The sequence below is a fragment of the Rhinichthys klamathensis genome, unplaced genomic scaffold, assembly GCF_029890125.1.
Source record: "Rhinichthys klamathensis goyatoka isolate OS25496 unplaced genomic scaffold, OSU_Roscu_1.1 h1tg000488l_1, whole genome shotgun sequence".
NCBI lineage: Eukaryota > Metazoa > Chordata > Actinopteri > Cypriniformes > Leuciscidae > Rhinichthys > Rhinichthys klamathensis.
This window is the reverse complement of record NW_026606975.1, coordinates 727,501-738,642: the sequence shown is the minus strand read 5'-3', so window position 1 is coordinate 738,642 and position 11,142 is coordinate 727,501. Positions and strand designations below refer to the sequence as shown.

At 38.6% G+C, this 11,142-nt stretch overlaps 1 protein-coding gene across 6 annotated transcripts in view; it reads right to left on the bottom strand.

The window, feature by feature from the left end:
• Window positions 1-9,835: 9,835 nt before the first annotated feature.
• Window positions 9,836-11,142, bottom strand: part of tox2 (TOX high mobility group box family member 2) — a 153,794-nt gene continuing 152,487 nt past the window's right edge. For all 6 annotated transcript variants that reach the window (XM_056237571.1, XM_056237569.1, XM_056237570.1 and 3 more), the window contains one exon: window positions 9,836-10,411. In XM_056237571.1, coding sequence (XP_056093546.1) covers window positions 10,369-10,411 — 43 coding nt within the window. In that variant the 3' untranslated portion in view covers window positions 9,836-10,368. The remainder of the gene's footprint in view (window positions 10,412-11,142) is intronic.

Below are 11,142 nucleotides of genomic sequence, written 5' to 3'. Positions count from 1 at the left end.
TTTCAACTGTAAATTTTTTAATTACATTTTTAACCCAATATTTGGGTTTGTCCATATTTGACCCAAATTTGGGTTGAAACAAGTGTTTCTTTATTAAGCATCCTCATGTCGTTTCATGGAACAATATCTCCATTTAATGTTTAATTTGGGGTATACAGTATATATACTGTATATACCAACATATATATTAGGGCTGCACGATTAATCGCAATTAACATGAAATCGCGCTTAAAACGATGTTGCTTGTCGCGATTATGAAATTGCATAGGCTGTGATTATTTGTTATGTGCAGCTTGTCAGTGAAGCACGGCTCAGTAAACGCTGCTCACTCTGAAAGCACTGCGAGTTTGAGTCACTTATAACGTGCATTTGAAAAAGCAACACGCGTCAAAAATCAGCATTTATGAACCTTTTGTCCAACAAAAGACAACATTTAATAACATGTTTTACTCAACTCACTTCATAACGACGGTTGAGCTCATCCTTCTGTGAGATGATGCGCTTCTTACACAGAATAAGGCACACAGCATATTATTTCATAGTATTCTATACAGTGATAAAGGTTATGTCAATAATCATTGAAGTAAACATATACTTTATTATCATGAAAATACCCGAGAAGGCTTGAAGAACTCCGATAAATCATATATTGTTGTAGTCGTGAAAAAACAAAAATTCTGTATTATGAATTTTTAAGTCCAGACAGGTAGTTTGTTGAGGTCAAATTGTAGAGAAAGACTACACGCCTGCGCACATATATATTCAAATGCACATACCTATAGACTACACGCGTAATGTGCATGTGCACGCCGGCGCCGTTTTCACAGATTCACGTTTTTGAAGTTTGTGTGAAGATAACTTTTTATTTATTTTATTTATTTATTTTTTATTATTCAACGCCTGCACCTTAGAACCTATTTCAAGGTTTGCGTTCTCGAGCACTGTTTTGTGCAGATGAGCAACCGGAGCGTATTAAGCATTAAGGGTTTTCAGTTAAACGGTGTCGTGTTAGCGGCTCCTACATTAATAACTAATGATCTTTGCAACGGAAGTGAATCAATCAAAACTAACTTTAGCTGGACAATCACTTTATTCTAGAGCTGCTGATGATGATTATTGCTGCTTTTATTGCTGCTGCTGTTGGTTATTGCTGCTGCTGTTATTGCTGCTGCTGTTATTGCTGCTGCTTTTATTGCTGCTGCTGTTATTGCTGCTGCTGCTGCTTTTATTGCTGCTGCTGTTATTGCTGCTGCTGCTGTTATTGCTGCTGCTGCTGCTGTTATTGCTGCTGCTGTTATTGCTGCTGCTTTTATTGCTGCTGCTGTTATTGCTGCTGCTGCTGCTTTTATTGCTGCTGCTGTTATTGCTGCTGCTGCTGCTTTTATTGCTGCTGCTGTTATTGCTGCTGCTGCTGCTTTTATTGCTGCTGCTGTTATTGCTGCTGCTGTTATTGCTGCTGCTGTTATTGCTGCTGTTGGTTATTGCTGCTGCTGCTGCTGTTATTGCTGCTGTTGGTTATTGCTGCTGCTGTTATTGCTGCTGCTGCTGCTGTTATTGCTGCTGTTGGTTATTGCTGCTGCTGTTATTGCTGCTGTTATTGCTGCTGTTGCTGTTATTGCTGCTGCTGTTATTGCTGCTGCTGCTGTTATTGCTGCTGTTGCTGTTATTGCTGCTGTTGTTGTTTTTACTGCTGTTGTTATTGCTGCTGCTGCTGTTATTGCTGCTGTTGGTTATTGCTGCTGTTGTTGTTATTACTGCTGTTGTTATTGCTGCTGTTGTTATTGCTGCTGCTGCTGTTATTGCTGCGTCTGTTGGTTATTGCTGCTGCTGTTGGAAATTGCTGCTGCTGTTATTGCTGCTGCTGTTGGTTATTGCTGCTGCTGCTGTTGGTTATTGCTGCTGCTGCCGTTATTGCTGCTGCTACTGTTGGTTATTGCTGCTGCTGTTGGATATTGCTGCTGCTGTTATTGCTGCTGCTGTTGGTTATTGCTGCTGCTGCTGTTATTACTGCTGTTGGTTATTGCTGCTGCTGTTATTGCTGCTGTTGCTGTTATTGCTGCTGCTGTTATTGCTGCTGCTGCTGTTATTGCTGCTGTTATTGCTGCTGTTGCTGTTATTGCTGCTGTTGTTGTTATTGCTGCTGCTGCTGTTATTGCTGCTGCTGGTTATTGCTGCTGTTGGTTATTGCTGCTGTTGGTTATTACTGCTGTTGGTTATTGCTGCTGCTGTTATTGCTGCTGTTGGTTATTGCTGCTGCTGTTGTTGTTATTACTGCTGTTGTTATTGCTGCTGCTGCTGTTATTGCTGCTGCTGTTATTGCTGCGTCTGTTGGTTATTGCTGCTGCTGTTGGTTATTGCTGCTGCTGCTGTTGGTTATTGCTGCTGCTGTTATTGCTGCTGCTGTTATTGCTGCTGCTGTTGGTTATTGCTGCTGCTGCTGTTATTGCTGCTGTTGTTATTGCTGCTGTTGGTTATTGCTGCTGCTGCTGTTATTGCTGCTGTTGGTTATTGCTGCTGTTGGTTATTGCTGCTGCTGCTGCTGTTGGTTATTGCTGCTGCTGCTGTTATTGCTGCTGTTGTTATTGCTGCTGTTGGTTATTGCTGCTGTTGGTTATTGCTGCTGCTGCTGTTATTGCTGCTGTTGGTTATTGCTGCTGTTATTGCTGCTGCTGTTATTGCTGCTGCTGTTGGTTATTGCTGCTGCTGCTGTTATTGCTGCTGTTGGTTATTGCTGCTGTTGGTTATTGCTGCTGCTGTTGGTTATTGCTGCTGCTGCTGTTATTGCTGCTGTTGTTATTGCTGCTGTTGTTATTGCTGCTGTTGGTTATTGCTGCTGTTGGTTATTGCTGCTGCTGCTGTTATTGCTGCTGTTGGTTATTGCTGCTGTTATTGCTTCTGCTGCTGCTGTTATTGCTTCTGCTGCTGCTGTTATTGCTTCTGCTGCTGCTGTTATTGCTTCTGCTGCTGCTGTTATTGCTGATGTTGGTTATTCCTGCTGTTGGTTATTGCTGCTGCTGCTGTTATTGCTGCTGTTGGTTATTGCTGCTGTTGGTTATTGCTGCTGTTATTGCTGCTGCTGCTGTTATTGCTTCTGCCGCTGCTGTTATTGCTTCTGCTGCTGCTGTTATTGCTGCTGCTGCTGTTATTGCTTCTGCTGCTGCTGTTATTGCTGCTGCTGCTGTTATTGCTTCTGCTGCTGCTGTTATTGCTGATGTTGGTTATTCCTGCTGTTGGTTATTGCTGCTGCTGCTGTTATTGCTGCTGTTGGTTATTGCTGCTGTTATTGCTTCTGCTGCTGCTGTTATTGCTTCTGCTGCTGCTGTTATTGCTTCTGCTGCTGCTGTTATTGCTGATGTTGGTTATTCCTGCTGTTGGTTATTGCTGCTGCTGTTGTTGCTGCTGCTGCTGTTATTGCTGCTGTTGGTTATTGCTGCTGTTGGTTATTGCTGCTGTTGGTTATTGCTGCTGCTGCTGGTGGGAGCATGTAAGACATACTGCTTCAGCACAAATAGCCTAGCATATATAAAATTACCAGTAGCAGATCTATACAGGCAGAGCTGGGGAAGGTCTATTTTGATTTTTTTTGTCCATTTACTGAATTAAGTCACCAAGACTGAAACTTCTTTTCCCCCCCTATCTTACAAACTCTAATGTTTCAGACAAACAGTTCTGCAGAAACACAAAAGGAACAAAATGCTCGATGTTAGTAAGTGATTTGCATGAACTAAAATTATCAGTTACAAGGAGTCATTGCTGAATCATTGTAACCTGCTGATCAAGCACCTGGAAATCATATTCTCTGTTTTGTGAATGTAAATATTGAAGCCGTTCAAATCAGTCTAAAGTTTCTTACGCTCAAAACAGTATAAATCCGACTGGTTGCAAACCAAGTGTTTGTGTTTTTTAATGTTTTCTCTGATAGAAACTCATATTTCATCCCTAAATCGAAAGAAACTATATCTTGCATAAAGAAAAATGTTTTAAGAGAAGACTATTTTAGGATAATCACATTTTTTTGTATATTTTTATGACCACACATTTTTATTGCTGTAATGTGATAGTCATAGTCTGGACATGTTTTTGTGATTAACCAGACAATAAAACTGGCCTAGTTGTGCACAGCTGCCTTTTTCTTATTCTCAAAACTGTTAAATAGTTCTGATTTATTTGTGAGTATTTTAAAGAATAAGCGCAGAGCTTCTTTGAGTTGTTCTCTCATGTTTTCTAGGTTCTGCGGTGTGCGTTACATTGAAATGAAGTCTGGGAAAGCATTATCAGTAAGTCTGCTGGGATCGGTGTGAAATTCACACGAGTTCCTTCAAGAAACCGCCCTTCTAAACCTCTGAAGGAGCTTCGGCACGTTATGACAAACCATGAGCGTCAGCTTTTGACTCACTCTCTAGGTATGAGGGACCCAAGATCAGTTAAAATTCTGGAACATGTCTGTTATTTCGATTCGAGCGCTGGTGGTTTCTCTGGGTGGATGTGGGCAGCTGAAGTCAACAGAGCCACGAGAAAAGAAAAAGTCAATAAACTTTGAGAGGGTTAGTCTCTGCAACACGGACTTCCTCCCGCGCAGGGGAAACACACATTCACACACACACACTGCTATCGACAGCACGATCTGGACAGTGTGTCTGGTGTTACAGTAAATTCAGGTGGAGCACCTGCTTGATAAGAAAGAAGGACTTTTGACGCTTCCTTTTCATCCGGTCCACACCCACATTATTCATGAGCGACTAAAATGCACGTCTCAATTCACAACTTTAAACTCTTTCATAACTGAATACTAATAAAATCGACTTTTCGGGGTAAGATTGGGGATCGATCCGGGTTTGTTCCGGCCTACATGATCCGTGTGCGCTCAGAAGAGAGTTTACGAGGAAACATATTTCTATTTTTGGTTGAGTTGCAGTGTAATTATATATTTAAGTACTGTGTAATATTAATTAACACGCACTTCTATAGGGTTAGGATATGATTTGGGTTTGGTTGAGAGTTAGTTGCATGTAATTATGCATTATTTACTGTTATTATTACTATGGTAAGTACATGTAACATGTGTAACTGCTCCTTTGTGAGAAACAAATAATGCTGAAAAAAGACCAGGTGCACAAAACACACACGATACATTTAGTGTTATAGTAACATGATTTATAGGATTTATTCATATTTTGTTTTAACATCTTTGATTTATTTTTATTCAATTTAATTTTTTTATGAATTCTTTGTATTTCAACTTTAAACTCATGTAAAAGGGTTAAAAAGACCTAATGGTTAGGGTTTATAATAACAGCACTGGTTACATCATTGACTTTAACGACAAAATCATATTTCATATAAGCTGCAGATCTATTTTTAACTCTAATCCGTGTCACTGGTTAAAGTCACCAAGACTGACGCTTAAAAATAGTTTTATCTTATAAATTCTAATGTTAGAATAGAAACAAACAGGTCTGCAGAAACAGAAAATGAACTTTGCTCGATGTTGTCAAGTGCATGAACTAAAACACCAGTAACAATGAATGATAACTATTTCCTGTTTATCAGTAACCCTTTCCTGCTGATCAAGCACCTGGAAATCATTTTCTATATTTTGTGTGTGTAATTATTGCTTGTTAAGAATCTTTCAAGCCGTTCAATTCCGTCTAAAGTTTCTTGTTCTCAAAACTGTGTAAATAGTTCTGATCAAAATGCATGTTTGTTTTGTGAGTATTTTAAACGCCCTTCTTAGAGTTTGTTTTCTCTCATATATTTCATCCCAAAAGTGAAAGGCATTATATTTTTTGCATAACTATTTTAGGACCATCACATCATTTTTGACAATTAAGCACAATTGACCACACATTTTATTGCCGTAATGTCAATTTCTTTTAGTTGAAAGCATGTACGCATCATAGTCTGGACATGTTTTTGTGATTAATCCGGTAATAAGACTGGCCCAGTTGTGCACAGGAATATTTTCTTGGGTTTCCAAGTCCTCTTTTCTGAAACTTTTCATTTTGCTGAACCTAAAAAAAAATAATAATAATGAAGAAAGGCATGAAAAGAAAAAAGCTCTTATAAAAGACAGAAACTGAAACTCTTTTCTTGTCAAATCCGCCCACGTTTCCTGAATGCTCTCTCTCTCTCTCTCTCTCTCTCTCACACACACACACACACACACTCACTCTCTCTCTCCTCTAACAAAAGACCAGCCAGAGAGAAAGGTACAGGAAAAAGACTTAAACTAACCTCCCCTGTTAAAGAATACCAGACCAGTTACACATGTGGTCTCGTTAGCTAAAAATGTTGACATGGAAACCATAGCGCATACGTTACATGTGCGACATCAAAGGAAAAGAAATGACAAGAAACAGAAAGAAAAAAGCCAGATGAAAAGCTCTTGTCAGAGTCTGTTCAGTGCTCGTTGCACCGCAAATGCTTCGACCGCAGAAGTGGAAAGTTTCCATGTCGCAGGTCATAAACCGCTTCACTGTTCAGGCCTGATGTCCACTGTACAAGCGCACATGCAGTTGTTTTTAATGAATGCATTTTGGTTGCACTTTATTTCAAGGTGTCCTTGTTGCAGTGCAATTATATATTTAAGTAGGCCTACTGAGTAATATTAATTAACAAGCCTACTGAATATAGGGTTATGATTGAGGTTTGGTTGAGGGTTAGTTGCATGTCAATATGCATCATTTAATGTTATTACTAACATATGTAACAAGGACACGGTTAAATAAAGTGTTACCTGCATTTTTTTCAGCATGCTGCTAAAATAGACCCTTTTTGGGAAGCTTGTTTTTGCCACATAATAAATAAAATACAAAAGGTAATTGCAACTTTTTATCTCACAATTCAGACCTTTTTTTTTGCACTTGCAACTTTACCACAATTCTGATTAAAAAAAAGTCAATTGCGAATTACAAACCCTGAATTGTGAGATAAAAAGTTGCAATTACCTTGTATTTTTATTTTTTACCCTTTACAGTTCTGTTTTTCACATTAAAAAATATAAAAATAAAAACAAACATCACCATTCCGCCTTGTTTTTCAAGAAACACTTTTCACCATCCAATCATTTCCAGATGGACATTTTTTCTCTCAATGAACATTTTACAGATAAAAGTAAAATGACTGACTTTTGATTGCATGACTTTAGCACCGTGGCAAATCTAGAGGAGAAACATTTGAGATTACTGGGGTCTCAGGAAAAATAAAGCAGGGGACATAAAGTCTGTGTTTAATCTCATCGTGATGCAATTGTAATATTAAAGATATCGCATCATTCCTATGGAAAGTTGAACTTTTGGCCTTCTTCCTGGTGCTTTATCCAATGAAATATCAAGGTTTTGCTTGTTGCTTTATTGTAATACACACAAACAATAACACACACACAATTGCACAATGAAACGACATCTTTCCATCTCCACCACCGTATGTTTCATTAAGATTATATGACTGGGATATTCCTCGTAATGTGTGTCTCAGCACGGAATGGCGGTTCTGGTTTCCAATTGTTCAATAATGATCTATTCAACACCCGCCGCAATATGAATAAAACATAAATGGAGGGCGGCGAGGCAGTTTTACTGTATAGCTTTGCTTGTCAACTGCTTTAAAAAAAAAAAAAAAAAGCATAATATGAGAAATGTTGGTCTATACTTTTAGAATCAACCACAAAAACCGAGAGATGTCGGGTCACAGTCCACTAAAACACACCGTATGGATGTTGATTCGCAGTAAAAGCACATGAGACGTTTAGCATTCATGTTCCCTGCTGTGTGAGAGTGACTCATATGTGTTATAGCATAATGCTTTTCTCTTTCTCATTCTCATTTCTTTTATAACAGTGAAGTAACCGACCATTGCAAACAAAAGTATAGCATGTTTTCAGATCGGCCAATTACTTTAAGCATTAAGGCACATGAGGTTGTGCTGTAGCAAATATCATCAATTTGCATTATGGATGCATCATATATCGGCATCGTTATCGGCCTAGTGAGAAAATTTGGCTGATTTATTAAAGCTGGTAAATAATGTATTATTTTCTTCAGCTGAGACGCTTCAGATGCGCACTGTTCAACATGATCGGTTTAAATTGCTTGAAATATGATTGGACTCACTTCAAAAAAGGAAAATACAGTGAAGTGCAACATGTGCAGCGCAAGCCTGTCATATCGGCTACATAAAATCATAATGAGAACATTATAATTGTGTGTTTGGGACATGGATTATAATGATGAGACTTGATTTTGTAATCTTGTAATCAAAAATTATATAAAAATGTAGATTTATCGGCCGATATATCGGTTATCGGCTTTCAAGTATAAAGAATTATCGGTAAAATTTTGATATCGGTGCATCGCTAAAGGAAGTGGTTGTTATGAATGTCAATGTACATTAAAAGAAAACACCACAAATCTCTCATTTAACGTTTTTATTACGGACAAAAAAATGAAACAAAAAGGCATAGTGACACAAAATGACCTGGCTGGCAAGGAAAGAAAAAAAAAAACAGTATTCAAAAAAGTAAAAATAAAAGCAATTGTCATAATCATCATCATAATCAAAAAACAAAATAACGATAAAATTCAAATATTGTAGTTATAAGCAAAATTGATCTCATTTTGTTCATAAATAGAAACCTGTTAAACATTATTAAATATTAACTGATGGGCAACTTGCTGATAACAATTTTAAAATAATAATCATTGCTGACTTTACAAATAAAATAACTACAATTGGCAGGTTTGTACACAAATGAAATGTCGTCCAAGTTATTTATTTTATTCAACTAAAAATAGTATGCTACAGTAAAAAAAAAAAAAAAAAGATTAAAATAAAACGTTTGACTAAATGATCAAATGCATTTAATTTTAAAGATGAGATCAACACAATAGAACATCTAGCAAAAGCTACTAGAAAACTATAGACCCACTGTTGATTTAATTTACTGTGTGCTGTATTATCTCACATTGAGAACATTATAGTTCACCTTTACATGTTATATTGGTGGTTGTAATGTCAGTCAAGAAGACCAGGCAAAAGAAATGACCCGGGTTTCAATAGAACAACAACTGCGTTAGACTTGAAACGTACTCTATTCAAGTACATGATGTGAAACGTGTCTGGGTGATTCAGCGTTTTCTTCATCTACAGTCAGTCACTGTCAGGGTGGAGAAAAGATCCAATATTGCTGAACGATAAACATCTGGAAAGTGTGTTCACATCTGTGTACTTGTGTAAAGTATGTTTCTGACCTTTGACCTGAATCTGGAGGCGCCTTCAGAACCTGAGAGTAAATCAACAAATCGCTTCTTCGTCAGACCATGCGTTCGCGATCTCAGAGTCCGTTTCCAAATCAAAAATGGGGCTCCGATGAATCGTGGAGCCTAAATGGAGAGCCAGGTCATGCAGTGTGTCATGGGTTTTGCCATAGATCTTTTTTTGGGGGGGGGGATCACACCAGTGAGCACAGATTTTTAATGCAAGATTGTGTACGTGGTGTGGAAACACTCTTCTGATATCACCTGCACAGGCTGTTCACTTACACAACGCACAAATACACTCACACACACACCCATTCACACCAGCACGCATTCACAAAATACCATTTAAAATACAAATTAATGAATTATAATAAGTCATATTAAAGAAGAAAAAATATCTGGACTTCATCTTCCCAATTTGACCCCCCAAAAAGTGATATTTACAATCACACTGTGACAGATCAACAAAGACCGACACGGGTCTTTAAACTTACAAAAAGAAGTTGTATTTATCAATTTTTCCATTCTTTTTTTTTCTTTTTTCTTGTCTATGTTTTTTTTTAATTTTTTGAGTTTTGAACAACGTGTCGCCCCTCGAAAGAGACTTTTCCCTAAAGTAACAGCAGACCTGTTTTTTGGCCAAAAGAAGAGCTATGTTGCAAGCAGGAAATAAATAAAAAGTACAACGACAAAATAAAACAAAAATGAGACGAGGAGGAAAGTAACTGAGAAACTAAGAGGAGAGTTTTCCTCTGTTATAGTTAAAGCTCATTTGCCCTGAGGGCCAGTTTAATGGTAGTTTGCTTTATTTTTTTTCCTTTTCGTTTTTGTTATATACATCTTTTTTTTGTTGTTTTCTTTTAAGTTTATTCAGAGACGGGGTGAGTGCTCTCTGAGGTCTCTGGCGCAGAGGCCTGTACATTTTTAAGTGCTTGGCAAAAATGAAAGGATCACTAGTAGTCTTCAGAACGCGTACACACACACATCCTTCTAAAAACGAATGTAAAATGACACTGAGGGAAACTGATGATGTCTGGGAAGGGTGGAGAGGTGCGGGGGGGACTCCCTGGTGTTGTTTCATCTTTTCTCTTTCCGTTCTCCTTGTTTTTCTTCAAGTGAGGTAGAGTGGCTTATCCCTGCCTATCATACTGCCACTGCAAAACAATGAAGAGCAAATCAGCGTCAGGAGGAAAAATTTCACCCAAAAACAAGAATTGTGTCGTCATTCACTCACTCTCGTGTCACTCCAATATATATATATATATTTAAACACGCACACCTATAGAATGAGCTCTTAATACGCATACACCATCAGCGTTCTCACAGGTTTGCGTTTTTAAAGTTGGTGTAGAGAGAACTTAAAGGGGTAGTTCACCCAAAAATGAAAATGATTCTCCCTCGTGTCGCTCCAAGCCCGTTAGACCTCCGTTCATCTTCGGGACACAGTTTAAGATATTTTAGATTTAGTCCGAGAGCTTTCTGTCCCTCCATTGTAAATGTATGTACGGTATACTGTCCTTGTCCAGAAAGGAAATAAAGACATCATCAAAGTAGTCCATGACACACGTCAGCAGCGTCTTACGTCAGCGGCGGCACTGAACGCGGATCCACAACAGAACCCGAATACACACACACACACACACACACACACACACACACCAGACACACGTCAGCAGCGTCTTACGTCAGCGGCGGCACTGAACGCGGATCCACAACAGAACCAGAATACACACACACACACACACACACACACACACACACCAGACACACGTCAGCAGCGTCTTACGTCAGCGGCGGCACTGAACGCGGATCCACAACAGAACCCGAATACACACACACACACACACACACACACACACCAGACACACGTCAGCAGCGTCTTACG